Source organism: Ambystoma mexicanum, chromosome 3p (genome assembly GCF_040938575.1).
Source record: "Ambystoma mexicanum isolate Mex_15411 chromosome 3p, UKY_AmexF1_1, whole genome shotgun sequence".
Taxonomy (NCBI): domain Eukaryota; kingdom Metazoa; phylum Chordata; class Amphibia; order Caudata; family Ambystomatidae; genus Ambystoma; species Ambystoma mexicanum.
This window is the reverse complement of record NC_090925.1, coordinates 732,321,440-732,342,714: the sequence shown is the minus strand read 5'-3', so window position 1 is coordinate 732,342,714 and position 21,275 is coordinate 732,321,440. Positions and strand designations below refer to the sequence as shown.

Below are 21,275 nucleotides of genomic sequence, written 5' to 3'. Positions count from 1 at the left end.
TCTAGTCCCTACTCCGTTTCCATGGCGGGCAGTCGCGGGAAGAATTCTGGACGCCTCTATGAGCCTTATAGGGCAGGTAAGACCCGGGCAGGGGCCAATTAGCTTGCGTTTTACACGCTCATTGACCCTCTCTGGGTACTATTTAACCCTTTTGTTTTGAACTTTTAATCTGTTATCTGTATATTGCTCAATGATGCCTTCACAGAAGCTGAATCTGTTTTTGGACGTGGTCTTTCCATTGTCCCTTTGATCTATGTACTGGTATTAGTTATTGTTTGGATGTTCTGCTTTATGTGCGACACCGGCTTTGGCGCTTGATAAATGAAATACAAAATAAAAAGGTGGAGGTGAGGCCTACAAGGAGTGAGAAATCAGAGAGACAGATGGGGAGAGGGAAGAGAGTAGAGGAAAATGGAGTTGAGGACGATAGTGCCGAGAGGTAGGGAGAGGCAAGAGAATGTGATAGAATTAAGACGGAGTTGAGCAGTGTGTCTGTAGGGCACAATCCCCAACCCCTTTAGAAAAAAACTGGATAGAGTAAAGACAGTCTTATGAAAGTGCCAGTCAGAAAAGGCATCCTGCCTTTAGGTCCTCCCATCCAGCATAAATAGATCTTAGACAGTAGGGGTCAATAATCTATCTTTACTAACCAGGTTCAAGGACACCTTAGTTAGGGAGGAGGACCTTTAATGGACCGACTGGGGAAAACAAGCCTCCCAATATCATCAAATGGGACTGTACTGCCCAAACTGCCATCAAACAAATAAAAAGAGCATTATGTCAGACTCCAATACTATGCATGCCAGACTTTTTGAAGTTCATCCTTCAGACCGACCCCTCCGCCCCCACTATTGGCCTTGGGGCAGTATTACCGCAAGTAGAGGAGGGCGGGAGGAGAAATCAATCCGGTTTATCTGCCGCAAGCTATTCCTGAGAGAGAACAATTCCCCAATAATTGAGTGGGCCATCTAAAGCTTGCAATATTATCTGATCGGAGGACAATTTCAACTAGTGGAAGTCCATGCTCCGCTAGTTTGGATGGGCCGGAATAAAAATATGAATCCTCACATTCCTAGATGGTTCTTGGCTTGGCAAACATTTTCATTTAAAATAGAACATTGAGCTGGTAGTAAACAAGCAAAACATAGAATACCTTTCCTGTTACCTCCAGTCAGCCAGTGGACAGGGAGAAGGGGAGTCAGATTAAAGGATGGAGGTATGTGACAAGGCCAGTATTCTGGCCTTCCTTGTGAAGAGGGGATGGAAACCCCTCTTAGCTATGGGTGGGAGGCCTACCAGGGAAAAATCAAAAGCAAAACCCCCCGCACTGCTGAGGAGGATGGTGGCAGTTGAGAGCGCCCCAGTTTATGGCCCCCCCCTTTGTGACGGCATATTTCTGTGCAGGACAATTTCGTCTCACGCCATGCCTAAGCCCCATGCTTGCCAGAGGCTTTATCTTTGTTCTCGAGACAAGATGGTGGACCCGCGTAGCAATGAATCTCGGATGTGTGACTATAGCCCACAGCACCTTACATTAACAGAGCCTCCAGACTGGAGCAATATCCAGCGGCAAAGAGCAGTACCAAAGCACTCAAGCGGGTGTGGAATAAACCATGGACTTCTTCGTAACACCAGCGGGTGCTTGGCTAAACGACGAGACTCTCCTACTGGGGGGTAGGGGTAGCACACCATTCACCGGTCCCCCTATACAAAATGAGACTTCGTGAAACACGGGCTGCAAATGCAAGATCAGACCTGCACCAAGAAAACAACTTTACCACCTGTAACACCTCAGAGAATCGGAAAACAGGGCTAGATAGCCAGGGCAAGAGGACCACTGGAAGCAGGAGGGGGAGGAGGGGGACGAGGGTGGGGAGGGAGTATAAAAGGGGAAAAGGTATGCCAGTGGGGGGTGGGTTGCTCGAGTAAGAACTGAGGAGGTGGAGTAGGTGGCAGACCAAGAGACTAGCAGGACGAAGGAAGAAGCGTAGTGTGGAGCAATGAGGTTGATGTATTGTATTGGTTAGTGAGTACAAGTGGTACTCCACAGAGTGTGCACGAAAGTGTGTTCAGGAGTGGATGTGAAGTGATTTGTGCGAGTGAAAGGAGGGTATCCGAGTAGTGTCGAGGACTGATTCATAGGGTCATAGAGAATGTAGAGGGTGCCTAAATGGAGTTACATCTGAGGGACAGAGTGGAAGAGAGTAGAGAAGAATGGAGTTGGAGGACCGTAGGGAGGGGGAAATGTGACCGCAAGTGTGATAGAAAGAATGTCGAGCACAGTGTCTGTAGGGTGCAATCCCCTACCACTTTAAAACACTAACAATTGGATAGAATAGGGACAGTCTTAGGAAGTCCCTGAGAGAGTTCAGGTAGGAACAGCATACTGTCTTTAGGTCCTCACATCCAGCATACAATAGAACTACAGTAGGGGGTCAATCATCGATATCTACTAACGAGTGGTCGGGTACGCTTCGATTAGGATGAGGGTGCTTTGCTAGACTAAAGAGAGAGGGATACCAAAGGGCCCATTCCAATAACAATAAAAGCCCTTCAAACGTCTGTGAGGCTTGGAGTGTTTCTTGTGCCATATGTGAGTTTAGACAAACTATTAAGCTAAGAATGGACTGAGCAGTAAGGCAACATTCTGGAGGAGGCTGCATAATTGTAAAGTTAACCACATACAGTACTCAAATAAGTCCAGCAACACTGTAAATCACATATATACACACAGTTGCCAATCTGAAGAGTGAGATCGCCTACACTTTACACTTAAGACAGTATAAGCAGTTCAAAATAATTGGAGCAAGTGAAACTGTGAGCAGCAAAGTGAAAAGATCATGCAATACTCTCTGCCATAGACTCTTACAGCCCCAAACCTTAAGCAGTCCTTTACCTAGTGCGTCAAAAAGAGTCCAAGTTATAGGTAAATAAATGCCTGTGTATGGAATAGGAAGCCTTAAAGGTCCCCCAGAACCAGGGCTAGGAAGGCTTTTCAAAGTCTCTAGCTGGGGTAGTACTTGGAAAAGCCAACCTGGGCAACAAGGTTGTCGCAACAAGAGTTGGACTCAACCTCTCTCTCAGGCTAGCAAGGCTGAGCAGTCTGGCCAAACTAAGGAGGGAGGGTTATGATGTTAAGTACAATTAACAATTTACAAATTAACGGAGTAAAAAGTCAACAGCCAGTAAAGTACACAAATAGCCTAGTTTAATGCATTAAATATGGCATTAAGCAGCAAAATGCAAAAGTACATGAGACTACAAAAAATAAAACACTGTAAAAGTATCTGCTGCTAACCAGCCCATCTTGGACACATCAAGCAACTAAAATGTAGCTGCAAACAAAGCTACAGGGACACAAAGTGTCTGTATCACACTTCACAGGAGGTGATGCATTAAGGAGAGGTGATGTGTTCAGGAAAAATAAACAAAGAACTTTACAGTAGAGAACAGAGTTCTCCTCCACCGATGGCCATAGGGACTGTTCAGTGCCCCTAAAACATATGAGCATAGCAAGGTTAAGTGGAGCCAAAACACTTCCCTTAGCTCAAAAATTCAGGAAAGGCTCAAACCAATACAGAGAGTATAGAGTCCCTGGTGTCTTATGGAGTGAAAGCAGCAAAAAGTACAACCGTTCTGAGCATACATGTTAGTGAGCTATTAACAGGCGAGCAATCATGTCCCCATTCTTCCCATTCTCAGTGTTCTTTTAGGGATATGGTGCTCCCCAACAGCATACTATAATCCAAGAATCAATTCCTTGATAAACTGTGACAATAGGACAGCTAAAAGACCAGTTTCCAGAGCCTGTTCTTCAAAATAAAGGCTTGCCTACCTGGACTTGCACAAATGGTGAGAAACCCAGAACAAACAAGCTTCCTTTTGCTTCGGTGGCTAATGGCTATTAAAGTTTAAAACATGACTGGTTGGAGACAGGACTTAAGTCGGGCAGCTTCAGAAGAAACTCAGTTACTAGTCAGCCAAATGACTCCAATCAGAATGGTTTAGAGGAGGGCTGACGCTCACTCATTTTAACTTCATTTAGAATAACAGCCACTGGTCAGTTTATTTCTCCTTTGAGCGGGTTGCCCATCTTGCTTTGCCCCACGTTCTTTCATTTTTGTGGCCCAGAGGGCCCATTACCTTTTTTTTTGCCCGCTCTGCCATTTTCTGTCGTGCCTTGCGCAGGATCTTGGATTGACCGCTCTTCGGTGCCAGTGAGTGCACCTGTTTCTCCTTCAGCTGCTGAAGTTCAGGGGGAAGCTGGACAGTGAAGGGATTCTGGATGCCCTGCTCAGCCGTGTCATCAATCACTGGAGGTGTGAAAAATAGAGTCTAGATCAAGACTAGAAGGTTGCACACATTTCTTTGCTTTGTGGGGGTAGTAGTTACTAAGACACTCCTTATTTTCTCTGTGCGAATGCCGACATGTGGTGTGGTGTACGAGAAAGCCAAGCAGAGGACTCCCTCGATTACATCTAGTCTTGCATTTCTATCCAACATATTTCAATACGCTTCTCTTCTGCTCATCATCTTCCTGCTATGGTAGAGTTGAGGTCAGATGGTCTGGGTTCACCAATCATGTGTGTGCGTGTGTGTGTAGATAATTTTGAAAATAATACAGTGACCTCTTAGTTGCAATATTTGAGTCTCCTGCCAAAGCTCTGGATACCTCCCATCTAAACATCCTATGCTGTATGTTTGTCACGTTTTGTGTCTATTTTGGAGCTTGGGGTGGGAATTTGCTGTACTGTTACTTTTGAGTTCTGTTAGATTATTAAGATAATGTTATGTATATAGTTATTTATGCTTTGTTCTCACTTAAATGTTTCTCTTACGATATTCTTGGAATAAATGTTAAAGATGGAAAAAAGTAAAAAAATAAAATAAACATCCTATCTTGGGAGTGAGACGCCATCAACAGAAGGAAAACGGGAGCTAGCTTTACATGAATAAAAGAGAGGCACAGTCAATCCTAGAAGCACTCCTGTCATCTATCCCTCTGGGAAGTGAGCCTGAGGTGGCATTCTGGGGCCTCACAGAGCGTACACAATGGTAATTACTAGGCCAGCACTCTGAGATGCATGCTGGACAGTGCTGAGTTCTGCTAATTGCTGCCTCTCAACTCCTTAAACCAGCTGAACTGTACAGGTCCTTTTTTCCTAGCAATTTGTTGCACTAGCTGTTGGTATTTTTCATTCAGCCAAAAGTAGAGTCGGGTTGCCCTTTTAACAAACCCAGTAAATAAAGAATTTAAGCATGCTTTCGTAATTTGGCTAGAATGGTCTATACTTGCATTGTAAACTCTTTCCTTTAGATAATAAGATTCAGTAAAATCTATATAGATACATGTGCAATTTATAAATTTCAAGTGAACAAGTGTTACTTATTGCCAAGTAAGGAAATGTTACTTGTTACCTTAATTCTCCGTCAAGGGTATCTTAATTAAATTCATAAACATTCAACAGTACTTCATAAGAGTGGTATATCCAACTTTTCCATTAAAATGTACACGTATTAATACCCACATTTTTACCCTTTAAAAAAAAGAAAACATCTAGCTATCTTTTCAATCTTACGAAGGCCCACTATGAAAAAATAAAGTGCTCTTTTTCTGCCGACATCGCCGACTATGTGTTGGGAAGAAATCCCACTGTTTAACTGATGATGTAGATCCCTGTACTTTTTGCTAGATTTTTTCATTATTTCTCTCCCATGGAGACTGAATTCAAAATCTGGCAGAGTGTGGCTCTTTCTTTATATGCTCTGCCTTAAGAATCCTTACGACTCTTATTACGATGGATTTTTAGCACCAGCTCTAGCAAAGGGTTCAAAGAAGCCACTATGATTGTTGTAAGAGGTACTTGGGCCAAACCGTGCTATCAAGGAAAGAGTAGACTGAACAGTTAGGCTGACTTCGAGAGATATGGGGTGGAGCAGTAGTGCAGTTAAAGCAACATATAGCACTGAAATAACTCTAGCAAAACACGAGTAAAACAATAATAGTTTTAGACAATTAAACCCTGAAGCAGGGAAAGTAAAATGCAAGTATCTACCACTAAATCACCATATGAACACACATTTTATAGGGTACACACACACACTTAATACAATCGCATGCAATTAAAAAATAACAAGCAAAACTGTAGACAGTAAAAGAAAGAAGAACTGTTGGATGCAATTAAAATCTTATCTGGTAGTGAAGGACTTCTTCAATTATAGGTGCCTTATATTGATAAGACAGGACATAGAAGTCCTAGTGACCCTGAAAGAGTCAATGTCTCAGGCAACTGTGTGGGGAGCTGGAGGTCTTAAAAATCACCGAACATTTACGATAAGAGAAGCAAACGGATGCAGTCTTTGGGTTTTCTTTTATCCCAAATTCGGACTGGGGCAGTTCATCCCCCCCAAATGTATAAGATCTGCACAATTCAAACAAGCAAGAGCCATCCAAACATGGACACCCTCATGCTCCACCTCCGTCCAGCAAAAGACATCACTTAGCTGGAATGTGGATTAGAATATGATAATCCCATACCAAACATGCTGCAAGGGTGCGCACAATGGCAACTTTGCCCAGAAACTCTGAGCTGGAGCCAAAGAAATTGTTTAGCATATTATGGCATTCCCTGACCTGGGAGGGCAAGGAGAAGGCTAAAGGACAGGGCAAAAAAACAAACATGTGGCAAGGCCACTGTAAGGAACTCATGGTGGCAACAGTAAATACAGACACAAGTGATCAGAGTTCAAGGGTGTTTATTAAACTGTATATGCGGCTTGGAAAAATGCCTAATCTAAACCTAAATCTAAGATGTCAGCAAGCTACGACCATCAAATAATAAGGCAATCCTAGTGGCGTCTTGTCAAATAAAAAGGGCCTATACTAAGAAAAACCTATTGCCAATCCTTACAACTAAGTACAAAAGAGTGTGGGATGATATTCACAAGAAAGAAAAAAGTGTTCACAAATGGAAAGTTAGGATGTGGTAGCCGTGGGTCTCCCTTCCCCACATTGTGAGCATGGGACAGTCCGGGACTCCTGAGCAAAGCACACGCTTGAGCTTCCCCAGCACAAGACGACAGTACCGCTTCTAAGGTATCAGGACCTGGTTAAGTCTCTTTTCTACAGAAAGTCTCTTGGATCCGAGGACCTGACGTGTTCCAAATCAATAAACAAAGGTTCCTTTCTGCTTGTATGTTGGGTGATACCTTTTCAGCCCTGGATCCCCCTCTTCTGGGCTCAGATCCACAAACAGTTCCTTTTTACAAAAATCAAACAAAAAAGTTCTGGTTCTGATCGCACTTGGATGATTATTTTCACCCCTGTGTCCCCCTCTTCCAGACTCAGGCCCTTCTCGAATATAAAACTCCCTCTGTCGGGTTCACTCTGGCTTGTATTCAAAAGATTTCTTCTATTGCATTCAAACGTTGGTGGGGTGATGGTTTTTCACCCCCTGCACCCTCCTCTTCTGGGATCAGACCCTTCTTGAATGTTTGCCTCCGTTTGTCGGGTTCACTACAGCCTTTTCCGGTGGGTGATGGCTTTTCACCCCTGCATCCCCCTCTTCGAGGCTCAGATGCTTCTCCAATGTTAGGCTCCCTCGGTCAGGTTCAATGCGGCTTACAACTCAAATCAACTTCACTTATGGCATTCACAAATCTTAATGTGTTTTTAAACAGTTCACTGTGGACATCCCTACGTCGGGTTCACTTTTGTCAAAACACTGTTCGAGACTTAGGCTTCGCCTCTTTTCATCGGCATCCCTAGGTAGGGTTCACTCTTGCCAATCCACACAATTCCTTCTACTTTCGTACGATGCAGGATTAACTTCCCTTGGATTTCCAATCATCTTTTAGTCACAGACTTTCAACTGTACAGAGGATTTTGCTAGACCCATGTATGACCACTTTCTGGGGTTTTCGATGGCCTTCTGGTAACTGAGATTTCAACCATAGGGTAATCGGCCAGCATTTCCTGAGTGAGCACCACGTGGTGCCCGACTCCTCTGTAGCTGGTTTTGCCCTCTCGAATTAACAGTTCTTTTTACTTTCTTCAATTTGCCGTTTTGTTCAACACAGTTTGGTTTCTTATCAGCTCTCCCCTCGACTCACCAGCTGTGATGAACTGCTTGGCTTTTCTTGTCTCTGGAGTCAAGGATGGTACCACGGTGGCCAGCGTCTCTCCCTGGCTTGGTTATCAGCGGAGGAGGACCCTGTGTACTGTTGACATCTGCTGACAACTGGCTATTGTTTGTGGTCTTATAATTCCTTCTGCTGAGGTTTGAGGCCTGGGTCGGAAAGGGCAAAGTCGCTTCTCTCCTTATCACCCTTTCAGTTCTCGCGGTCTTTCTCCTCCTCTTGAACTGCCAAACCTGGATAGCTGGGTCGTTGTTTGGTCTGCATTGCTCGTATTGTGCTCTCGTGCTCCACCTTTTATCCCTGTGGGGCAGGGAAAGGGCCGTCAGGTGTGTGTAATTCTGGTCAACTGCCTGACCCTTGTGTTGGGACATGTCAGGCAAACGGCTCTGGTGTTAGTCTGTCGTTTTTCATGGTGTGTGAAAGTGTTCATGTCGGATAGGGGGCGAGGGGGTAGAATGTTTGAGTATCCTATGTGGTAGGCTGGAGAAAAGGTGTTACAAGAAGGGGGATACTGCGTCTCACCCGTCGGTGTCCCACGCTTCCACTCTCTGAGAACCATGCATCCAGGTGATCCTCCCTCACTGGTCCACCCCCAGGAAGTGGATCCAATAGCGATGGCCGTGTCCTGACCACCTGGGTGGCAGATCCCCAGGGGATCTTAAAGGTAGTGTAATCTGGGTCTAGTTTTGCTCTTGCCTGGGGTGATCCAAAGATCATGAGCTCAGTCTTGCTTCAGTTGAGGCAAAGCCAGGTGGTCATCATCCAGGCTTCAATGGAGCTGTAGATGCAAGCACGTTTATTGTCAGTGGTATGACAGCCGGTCAGTTCGATGACTAGTTGTGTATCGTCAGCGTAATTTGCAAAAAAGAACCCCCCTCCCCCAAGTTAGTTAATACGGTACATAGACACCACAGATAGAGATTAAACAAAAGGGGCGATAGGCTGGCCCCCTGGGGTACGCCACAGCTTCTAAATTGGGGTATGGAGACATGATCACCCCAGTGGATCTTGGAGCTCCGATCTTTAAGGAAGGATGTTACCCAGTCTATAGCTCCTCGAGAACAATTACCTGATTTGTCTAGAGGCTCATGGAGTTTTTGATCATTGAGCAAATCAAATGCTGATGAGGTCTAATAACATCTGCATCCCTGCTTTTCCCTCGTCCAGGATACTAAGCATTTTGGTCTGAAGGTCAAGCAGGGACGTCTCCATACCACGTGCTCCTCTAAAGCCCGATTGTTGGGTGTGTAGGAGGCTGTTCCTGTCGACATGATCTTGGAGTTGGATAGTAGCAACTTTGTCCAAGATTTTTAGGAGACAGTTACAGTTCGTTATTGGGCGGAGATTGGAAGGGTCATGTTAATCTAGTTAATGTTTTTTGACTATAGGTGTAACAGTAACTGTTTTAATTGCAGTAGGGACCTTGTTGTCTCTAAACGAGGCATTCACCATTCAATGTAGATAAGATAAGGGGCAAAAATCCTGTATAAGCTTGGAAGGTAACATTTTCAGAGCAGGCCGTACATCTGATGATGGAAAGTACAGAGTTAATGTTGTCTATGGAGATAGGGGAGAACTTGAATGTACTCCTCTCTTGGGGGATATGCTCTCTGGGAGTTGGTGTGGTTGGACGTCAACCTTACAGGATTTTATGACTTGCGAACTTTTTGCGAAATGTATTGTATAAAGCAGTTTGGACCTTCTCACAGTCTTCCTGTGATGGCAGAAATGGAGGGCACAGTGTCAGAGGTTTTTCTACCTATTTCAGAATCTGGAACAATTTGCCAGTTGAGCTGGAAGCAGCAGTGATTTGTTCATTGTAATAGTTTTTCTTTGCTTCCATCAGTTTTTCTCTACATAGTCTATCCAGTTCTTTCCATTTCTCTTTGTTGTCGTCTGTGGGATTTTTTTGCCACTTTCTCTCCCATCTCCTTTTTAAACGTACAGGTTTCAGCATTAAAATAATTCTGATGATTAGGGTCGAGTCTGATCTGTTTACTTTTGATGAGAGCATGTTGGTCGATAAGCTTTTGGAATTGGTTATTAAATGTTGCCAGGATTTTATCACACAAGTTCTCGTCTACTGTCGTATTCATAATGTTTTCAATGACTTGTGCCGTGAATAAGGGGCGTGATCTTTTTAAAGTTTCTTCCACAAACTTTGTTGGGTACATTGTTTGTGTTCCTTACATTCTCTTTGGGTATCAGTACCAGTTCGATTTTATGGTGATCAGACCATATGCATGGTTTTGTTCCTAGTATAGTGGTTTTCACATTATTAGAAACTATCCAAGCAGGTTGGTTTCCCATATTCAATGTAGGTTCCAAGTTATTCACAAGAATGTCAATTGATTTTAGATCTTTTTCAAGAGATATGTCTTCTTTGTCTTTGACGTTCCCTCTCCATCTATTTAAGTCGCCTAGGAGTGCCATCCCTGTATTGGGCCCTTTTAGGTTATTTAGCAGCTGTGTCAATACAGTCAGAGGCCAGTTTTGGGGGTCTGTAGATTGCAATGATTTTAATACAACTATTTTTAGTTGGGGTCATTTTGAGAAAAAGAGTTTCACATACATTGCAATGGATAGGTGAGGGGATAGGTTAAGATCTTGCTTGGATATTATAGCCACTCCCCCACCCTTTCCCATTTCTCTATTCTTATAGTGAATGGTGTATCCTTGGGGAACCGCAATTTTGATAGTGGGGTCGATGGGTTCCTGTAGCCAAGTCTCAGTTAGACATAACATGTCTAGATCATCCTGTATGACGTAATCATGGATGCTTTGGGCATGTTTGGTCATGGATCTGGTGTTCAGAAGGCCTATTTGTATCTCAAGAGGCTTTACTAATTGTACTGAAGGGAGCTGGTGGTCTTCTAGTGGTGGGATTTTCTGTGTGTCTGGATCTAAGACCAATGGGACTGTTATGGTTGTCTCGGTTTTAGGCTTATTTCCATTCATGTGACTTTGTAAGGTCGGATTTTGTCCTGGCCTGGAGGTTGTGTGAGTTTGCGATGGTTCTGGACTAGTTTCAGGGGTAACATGTACAGGGGATGGGTCAGGTATCCGTTTCCTGGTGTCTAGGAAGCGCTGCACCGTGGTCAGGCGGTTATTCCGTCTGCGTCACTAATTGCAGTATTCTTATGTAGCCCATACCTTATTACTGTATTGCAGGGGATGGGTGGAAAAAGAGCAAAGTGTCTCGCCTAGTGGGCTGGCGCAGACTGGCCGGAAATCTGTGGGCCTGACCCCTCTTGCTGTGTTTGGCGCTGGGGGGGGGGGGGGTGGGGAGGGTGCTATTTCTGGCCAGTACGATCTTCCTTGTCTCTCTGCTGTTTTCAGCGGTGCTGAAGGTCTTGTTTCCAGACGGTCACCCTGCTGCTGCGCTTCTGTTATAGTTTATGTGCTCCCTTTTCTTGCTGTGGTCTATGGGACCCGCCCTTCTTCTTGTGACTGAAGGGGGGCTTTGTCTGGTCCGTGCCACTGTTTCTAGGGTAGTACTTCCCCTTATTATAGGTATACACTATATCATTTTGGGGGGGGGGGGTTGTGGCTTCGCCCATGTGGCCTGGCTAGCCCGGGGGGCATCCACATGCTCCCTGTGTGCGGCAAGGGCTCTTCTTTGCACCCCTCCTTCCTTCTGGCTTTTGTTATGGTCTTAAATGGAGCATGTGGGTTCAGGGGGGCGCGTGGCACTATGGTGGCTCACTTAGTTTGTTTAGTTTGTTGGTGGGCTGCCATCCCACACGATGAGGTGCAGGTTGCAGGGCTTCTTTAGTACATTCTATCCCTGTGTGGTGTCTGCTTATGTCTAGCTTGCCTTGACCTTGGAGAGTTGCTGTGCAGAGCTGTGTATTTGTGCCTTCTTGCCATTTGCTCCACGTTCCTGCCTCTTGCCCCGGGCTTTTGTGTTGCTTTTCAGCCTTCCTTTTCCTTAATCCCTGCTGGTCGGGGGCTTCCTTGCCGTTGCTGCCTGGCAACTGGGGTTGGGGGTTGGTGGGAGCTCTCTGCATCTGCTCTGGGCAACATTGTATGGTGCTGCATTATGACTCTTACATGTGCTAGTTGTGGTGTATCCTGCGCTTGGTGGTTTGCTGCGTTGTTTACCCCCAGTCTGGTTGGCACCCTAGGCCTCCTGAGCCCCTGGGGTGGTGTTCCTGCACACTTTTGGGGAAGAGTAGGCAATGTGATTTGTGGAAGCACTTATTTGCTGCTTTTCGCACCCCCTCCTCTTTGCTATTTTAATTCTGTCCCACTTCTTTGCTCTTCCTGCTGTTTTTTCCTTTAAACTGTATGTCTTTTCCACACTCCGCTCCTCCTGGCGGGCTCTCCTGAACAGTGTCCACTCCGGTGCCTTCCTGTGAGGGGCAGGGGTGCTATTGTCGGCTGTGCTTTTAGGAGGCTGCCTGCTTTGATGTGGTGGGCAGCTGCATTCTGAGGGATGTCCTGGCAGTGTAGGAGCTTGGGGCTGCTGCCTCACTGCTTCCTCCCTTTTCCTCAGAGTCTGCTTCTCTGTTCCTGCACCCCCTTGGGCGAGCGGAGCCTGCTGTGGGGCTGCAGCATGTTTTTGGGGGCTCGCCTCCCTGCTCCCGCCCCCTCTCCTTACCACAGTTGTTTTCACGGCACTCTCCTGGTCAGGCCGCAGGGAGCGCTCTCCTCCCGGTTGTGCATTTGTGTGTTGCGTGTTTGAGTTTATCTTTTTCTTCTAGTTGTTGGTGAGAAGCGAGGGGTGGAGTATCTACAGAAATCGTAACTACCTTAGATTTTTTATTTTTACACTGGGACATGGGTTTTTCCATCTCCTTTATTTATTGGCATTTTTTTTGGGGGGGGGGGGGGGGTGTGGAGAGGGGTGTTCAAGGTTCAGAGACATTTCCGAGATCCAAATAAGGGTGATATTGACAGTGATCCTTCATTTTTCCTCTTTTTCCCCAATTGGGACAATTTCGCAGTTTTCCCTTCCAGGTGAAGACATCTCCAATCTGGGTCAATCACCACCAGGAGCGATTCCCGGATTGGAGTGACCAGATTTACAATAATATTACCCTCACTGAGGGTAATACTCCGTTGGAGAAAAAGCAATTGCATACTAGATAGTTTTGTAGTTACCGTGGATAGTAAGCCGGATTGCTCTGCAATGTTCCTATCTAGGGTTTCGAACAATTTCGCCAAGGTCAACAGAGCAGTATTCATAGCCGATAAGGTGACCTCTAACATGGGAGGGTTTTCGGTTTTAGGGGTCTTTGCGTGGTAGGATTCGCAAAAGAGACCGAAGAGCTTGATGTATTAAGAGATCTGGGTATAATATTGGCGATTAAGAAACGTTTAAAGGAAGAGGTGAGATAACTAAAGGCGGTTGTGTATCCTGGACTAACATTAATTCAGCTGTTATCTGCTCTAATCACTCCAATTGATGAAGCAAACCCATTTCCTCTTTATTTGGGTATAAATTCATGTTTTTGATTGATTTCTGAACATGATCCTTTGCCATCATGATGTCTCCACTAGCCAAACCTGGGGAGGACAGAATAGATCATGCCCCCCCCACCTCGTGAACCCGGACATGTACAATAAGACCCATGAGCTGCCACAGTAAATTGTCTATAGGTGGAATATGAGGGTCACCTGCACCGAAGGGAGGAGATGAAAATTCTAAAGAGCCCTCCTGAGCGTAAGCTCAGCCACCATAGCTGAATCGGTTATCTCTGTAAAATCTATCAGCAGGTAGTGGTTCAGGGGAAACATGCTCTTTGACTGTGCAACATATGTTGGCACCTCCAAATTATGGTCAGCGTCCACTACACCTGCTTTTTTAGATTAACCCAATAGCCCTTAATATCAGATGTTAAAGACTTAGTTTGCAAACCTTGCGCAAGCTGTGGTCTTTGCCGAGAAAGCCCATCTTTCACACATGGCTCCGGCATTTGTCCTGATGTTTCTGTAATTTCATTTCTCCGGGCCGCTCCAGGAATGGCTGATTTCAATGTGTATGCATAAGATATCCTAGACCAAGTAATACCATGTAGGAATAAGTAAGTTGAATGCTCGGAACAATTAACAATTAGATCACTAGTTTATAATTGCCTCAGACGAAACAGTAATGTGTTTAACTAAATAATTACAATGTTAAAATAAACTCACCCGCAGCCCGCTCAACTGCCTAACTGCACTCTCTGAAGCACTCCGGTGATGCGCGCGCCACACTGCTTTTCTCCTTTACTAATGCGGGTCTGAGAGTCAATAAAAGGTGTCGGGCGTGCTGCACCATCTTTGTATTAATTTCTTCCAAGTACATGGTTCTGTGTTGTTTCGCCATCTGCACTGTCTGCATTGTGACGCAGCACACAAAATGCTCTCCTGACTTGTTCCCCTGACTTGTTCCCCTTCAGGAACCAGTCTAAGTCGGTGTCTGTGAGGTTCTTGCCTTGGAGCATATGCATTCCCAGCACAGCCTTTCGAGAGATGTAGTCTTTTTCCGAGGCAGCTCCCAATGTTGTCTTCAGACCAGTAATTCTGCATCTGTGGTGGAATAGCAGCCCTACAGCATCGTTCCTCATCCACCCTTTGGGAGGCGCAAAGGGACCAAACCAGTCTATAGCAGCCCACTACATGCACATGTCGGGATGGGTGGGTGGGGCTCCCATGACTCACCACAGAGCTCCTCATTTATCCCCGTGGGCAAGGACCACGCTATCTCAGTATAAAAGCAGCATCAATGTGCTTTTATTGCAGGATTTTGTAAAAAATAAAAAGTAAAGTCTCCATCGAAAGGTGGTCCTCGTAAAAGTTTACAAACATGAACAAAGATCCCATGATGAAGAATACTCAGAGCACACACATTTTTGCTTTTAGATTGTAATTTACTTGAAGGTGCAATTCTACAGACATCTTGCAAAACAAGGTCACATCTGCTTTGTTGTAGCTCAGAGTCGAAGCATGGTAGTAAATCTTAATAAGCTAGTGCCTTGGTGAAAGCCAGATGGAAAGAGTCCCAGGCACGCACTGTGGTAGCTCCAAGATTTTGAAGTCCATGTTGGAGCACAACCAGTCAAGAATAATCACCCACTGCAATAGTCCCCTCTAACCATTAGCACTGTAAGGAACTCATGGTGGCAACAGTAAAGACCGACACAAGTGACCACAGTTCAAGTGTGTTTATTAAACTGTATATGCGGGTTGGAAAAACGCCTAATCTAAACTTCACCTAAAATGGGAGCAAGCTACGATCATCACATAATAAAAAGGCAGGGCTGGTGGAGTCTTGTCAAATAAAAGGGCTTATACTAAGATAAACCTATCACCAATCCTTACGCTAAATACAAAGAGTGTGGGATAGGATTCACAGGCAAGAAAGAAGTGTTCACACATAAGTCAGGATGCGGTAGTCGGGTCTCCCTTCCCCACGTTTTGAGCACAGGACAAGGTAGGACCCTTGAGCACAGCACATGCTCAAGCTTTCCCAGCACGAGCTAACAATTGCGCTTTCAGCTTATCAGGGCCTTCGGTGGTTAAGTCTCCTTTCTATAAAAAGTCTCTCGTCTCCGAGGACCTCATGTCTTCAACATAATAATAAACAAAAGTTCCTTTCTGCTTGTACATTGGGTGATGCCTTTTCACCCCTGGATCCCCCTTTTTCGGGCTCAGACCCTTCCCGATTGTTAGTGTTCCTCCGCCAGGTTCACTATGGCTTTCAAGACAATCTTCTTTGTGACATCTATTTGATTCACAAATCTTATTGTTTGAACAGTTCACTGTGGACATCCCCATGCCGGGTTCACTCTTGTCAACACACTATTCATTGGAACTTCAGACTTCGCCCCCTTTTATCGACATCCCTCGTCAGGTTCACTCTTGCCAACTTCACGATGCGGGACTAGCTTCCCTTAGCTTCACAATCGTCTGTCTGTCAAAAACCATCGACTGTACAGAGGATTTTACTACAGCCCTGTATGACCACTTTGACCCTCTTCTCGACTTTCTACCAAGGCCTTCTGGTTACGGTAGTTCAACAACAGGGTAATCGCCCAGAGTTACCAGAATGAACACCCACGTGGTGCTCGACTCGTCTATGTTGGCTTTCCCCATGAGTATCAACAGTTTTTTTATACTTTCTTTAAATCAGCCGCTTGCTACTTTCGTTCAACACAGTTCAGTTTCTTATCGGCTCTCCCCTTGACTCACCGGCTGTGATGAACCGCTTGGCTTTCTCGTCTCTGGAGTCAAGGCCGGTACCATGGGGCCAAGCGTCTCTCCCAAGCTTGGTTGTCAGCAGAGGAGGACCCTGTGCACCGTTGACATCTGCTGCAACACATGCTGACTACAATTCCGCGGTCTTACAATTCCTTCTGCAGAGGTTTCATAGGCCTGGCTCGGAAAGGGCAAAGTCGCCTCCCTCCTCGTCACCCTTAGGTTTGCACCGTCTTCTCCTCCTCTTGAACTGCCATGCTGAGTTAGCTCTCTTATTGTGCTGTCTGCATTGCTCGTATTGTGCTCTCGTGCTCCATCTTTTATCCCTGTGGGGAAGGGAAAGGGCCGTCAGGTGTGTGTGATTCTGGTCCATTGCCTGACCATTCTGGTGGAACATGTCAGGTAGACGGCTCTGGTGTTTGTCCGTCTTTCGTTGTGTGCAAAAGTGTTAGTGTCGGAAAAGGGGACGGGGTACAGTGTTAGAGTATCCGACGGGGTAGGATGGGGAAAAGGCGTTATAAGAAGGGTGATACCTCGTCTCACCCGTCGGTGCCCCACTTCCACTCTCTCAGCACCCCCCATTCAGGTGATCCTCTCTCACTGATTCACCCCTAGGAACTGGATCCAATAGCGATGGCCGTGTCCTGGCCACCTGGATGACAGATCACCAGGGACTAGTCAGGGAAACCACTTCAAGTTTCTCACAGCACACAAACACCTTCCGCAGTAGTGGATTGTTACAAGCAAGGCACTGCTGCAAGATAGGCAACATAACAGCGCAATGTCACAATGTTTTCACAATAAGGGGGGCTGATCACAGAAGGTTCTGAGCAGTGACAGGAGGTGTAATTAAAAATGTTTGAGGACGAGATTTAACATTTTTTGGACAACAGAGACACAGGAGATTTTGAAGAAGCCTCTCACCGATCACTCTGCCTGCAATGAACGGGTGATAGAGAAGTGTAGGCCAGGACAGTCTCTGCCGAGGGTCCTTGGTCAGTAACCCCTGAAGAAAGCTCTAGGAAGAAATAGAAATTACTTTTTAAAACAAGGAAGTTGCTTGATGGAGAGAAGAGCAGGAGGTAAAGATGGAGGGAAAGGTAGACAAGCTAAGAGAACTCTGAGATGAGAGAAGGTGGAGGAATAGCAGAATGTGGACGGGAGCTGTAGGATGGTAAAAGAGTAAAAAGGAAAGGCAAACATGTCTTTATCACATTTCAAAAGTTCTTTTGAGGGCCTGTCTCCTCATGGCAATCAAGAACAAAGACAACATAGCCCTCCTATTACAGGAATTGTAAATAATGTTTTCCTTTCATGTTTTGGCTACTGTCAAATTGAAGAAACCAAAAACCCTGGAAAAAAACTGAACAAAATGGTACAATCTGGATCTGGTCCTATTGAAAAGATGGGCAGACCCATAGAACACAAAAAGAGAACATCCAACATTAATGAGGACAACATAAGCTGCAAAATACCTTCTAAGGGCTACTCTTGAAGCTACGATTAGATGAGTGTTGAAATCTTTACTTCTGCATTCCAACTGCATATAAAATGCATCTTAAACAAACTGTGGAGTTGTTCAACACAAATAAAGATTTGACTAACTGCAGTCAAATCTCCCAAGATGACATCTTCACAAGAGCTACTGAACCGCTTGAGTAACCTTTTTTTCTCACAAAGGAAAATCTCAATTAAACTAATGAGCCACTGGATGATCCACACCCCATTACTATGGCATAAACAGACTTCCCCAATAGTCGGCTGAATACTTTCTTGCCCTTCTCTCTCTAGAGAAGACAACCAAGGCAATGCAAAATATCAAGGCACCCACTACGGAGACATCACCATGATCCACATCCTTCATCAAAGAGCACTAGTGCCCACTTGTTGCAGCCACAATTAAACTTTGCAAGGTCTCTCTAAGCAAGATTGTGTGCCTTCACCAATCTGAAGTCAGCAATTGAAAGATAATGTGGACACTGTTACCCTCAATAACTACAGGCCCATTTCCAAACTGTGTGGGAAGAATCCTGGAGAAACTGCTCATTAGACCCATACAAGATTTCTCTGAATCACCCCAAAATATCATGACAGTCCAGCTTATGTATACGAGAGTTGAAATCATTAATGCAGCAGATATTAACAAGCTTTGCGCTTCGTCCTATTAGACATGTCATCAGCATATAACAGTGTAAACTGCACCATTCTTGTCTAGCACATTCAAAACACCATAGGCGTACAAGGAAACTCAAATTTGGTTAGATCTTATTTAAAAGATCAGGCATCTACTGTAAAATGAGGCCAATTGCAGGACTACCCTGAATTCCTTACATGTGGCTTGCCTCAAGGTTCTGCTCGATCAACCTGAGCTCTTAAGCGCATACATCCGCACAGTGGCTGATAAAATCTCAGCATTCACCCATACCATCTCAATGTATGCAGGTGACATTCAAATTCTATTCCAGCTAGAGGCTAAGATACCAGACAACTATCCCATTTCCGATTGCCTTTCTTCCATACACAAATCATTAACTGCCAATGCCTTCTGCTTAAATAGGGATAAAAAGGAGTTACTGCTCTTTGGCAACCTTAACCTAATCACTCTTCCATTTCAGTGGCCCATTCACCTAGGCACAGTGTCTCTACCGCAGACCAAAGTAAAAGAACTAGGTGCGATATTGGACTCCTACACCAATGCCAATTCTCAAATAAACAAAGGCAAAAAAAAGCTCAATGCAACTCCACAGTAAAACAAGCACAAACTCCACTCATTCAGACCTACGCACAGTCCAAACTATATCACTGTAACCTTATGTACTTGGGCATATCTGGATAACTCCAGCTCATCACTAAAAAGGGGTGCATTGTTGATCAAGACTCATACCTTGGGACCACACTGCCCTCGCCTTACCAAACTATATATGGCTCCCAGTGGAACAACAATAAATACTATAAGTAATTGGCTTCACTCAAAAAGCGGACTAGAAAACGGGACCGAAATACCTCAACAAGAAGTTAGAAATGTAAGCACCAACTAGATAGCTCAGATCTTCCTCCATGAAGAAACTGCAACAAACACAAAAACTGGTGAAAAGCCCAAGTTAGTTTAAGGTCCGGCTCTGTGAAATAACCTTCCACAAAATAACCTCCACCCAGCACTATATGAGATCTTCACTTTGATGATGACACACACAAAGGAAACCATTTATAAACAGCCAGCAGTGGTAAGTCATTCAGCACGAAAGCCAACATGAATGTTTAGCTAACCTCTGCCTGTGACTGATGTTGCCAAACCCTCTCCTCCCATCTCACCTACCTACTTCCCTCTGACTTATCCCCTCTTCCCCCAAGCCGGGTTATTTTATTTAATCACTCCATCACTCTTACTTTTGTATTCAGAGTACACCTTGTAGTTTATAATTCTGTATATGGCACTGTATGGTGTTATTTTCTGAGTATTCAGATCTCCACTGCAAGATCAACTTTATACCATCCACAAGATATGTCCTTTTTTTAACTTTTGAGGCTACTCAATCCTTAATTTCATCTTTTCTCAGCTCAATTATTGCTCTTCTCTGCAGTCTACCAGCGTATTCTTTCCGCTCTGAACTTAATAGTTTACTTGGCTATTTGTGTTGTTTCCTGCTTACTATCCCTTCTATTTTGTATTGCTTAGGCTCTCTTGGTTGGCTTTCTTTTTCTGCCCGTCTTCAGTTTGATTTTCTCTGTATTATTTTTAAATGTATTCAAGGTCTGGCTACTACATATCTTCTCTCGCATGTGCACCATTGCACGCCAGCCTTTTCTTTGCGCTCATAATCTTTCGTTTAACCGTTCCCAGTCCTCCTCCTACCCAGTGTTATTTCCGTTCTTTAACTCTGTCAACTTTGGGAATACCCTTTCTTTATCTCTTCATTCTCCTCCCTCAAGGACTTTGTTCTGTTCCATCTTAAAAGCTATTTTCTGTCTTCCTCAAATGTTTAAGAATGTGACTTAATGCTCTTTGCACCTTATGTGATTATTTTGTGTTGTTTTCTGCTTTTGTAATATATGCACATCACTTAGATGTAAGCATTAAACATATTTTAATTATATGTGATATAGCTAATGCACAGACTTCAACCCCACTGACAGCAACCTCATTTGTTTATCTAGTAGCTTCCATTGGTCCGTTCTGTTCCGTTCACACCCCCCTTCAGTCTTCCTTCTTCCCCTCCTACTCTGTTTCTTCCATTTTCCCTTCACCTTTGGTAGCATTTTTTTTTACACTCTGTTTTGCTTTATTCCTCCATCTCCCACAAGCCCCTCTTTCAAGCTCGCCCTACCGGACTACCCCACACCAGTCCCTTTTTTACACTTCTTAGTACCTTGAAGGGTGCGCTCATAGTCTTTGGCCACTTTATGGGGTCCTTGATGATCAGGCTGACCAGCTGGAATATGCTGTTGGTGTAAAACGGTGGCGTTCCCACAGAAAGCTCATACAGAATGCAGCCCATTGACCAAAGATCTGATGTGTGGTCATATGGTTTCTCCTCCACCAGCTCAGGAGACATGTACAGTGGCGTGCCCTTGATGGATGTCAGGACCAAAGTGTGGATGCTCATTGAGCGGGCGAACCTGTGGGTCAAATGGCATTAGTCACATAGGGGCCAGTGTATATTGTGTCCACAAGGCGTAAAGACCAACATCCCAAAACAGATTTGAAAGGAAGTTGTGCTTTTAAACTTTGCATTGCTTACTTGTTGGTGATACTGATGCAAAATGTAAAAGTTAGTAAACAATTTTTGTCTCTGATGTCATACGTTTTTTCTGAGGTTCTCTGTTGAGTGCGCATGCAGGGTTTCCATCACGCTAGTCCAAACTCTCACAGTGGTAAACACAACTGAACAATATGGCTTCACTCTTAGAAGGGGAGTGGAACAATAAAAAGTACAGATCACACTCACAGCAAT

At 44.8% G+C, this 21,275-nt stretch overlaps 1 protein-coding gene across 1 annotated transcript in view; it reads right to left on the bottom strand.

Moving 5' to 3' along the window:
* Positions 1-21,275, bottom strand: part of STK36 (serine/threonine kinase 36) — a 682,518-nt gene that overhangs the window by 574,618 nt on the left and 86,625 nt on the right. Inside the window, exons 5-7 of the mRNA XM_069651602.1 lie at positions 20,691-20,940; positions 17,248-17,341; positions 4,144-4,313 (exon numbers count right to left, since the gene is read on the bottom strand). Coding sequence (XP_069507703.1) covers positions 4,144-4,313; positions 17,248-17,341; positions 20,691-20,940 — 514 coding nt within the window. The remainder of the gene's footprint in view (positions 1-4,143; positions 4,314-17,247; positions 17,342-20,690; positions 20,941-21,275) is intronic.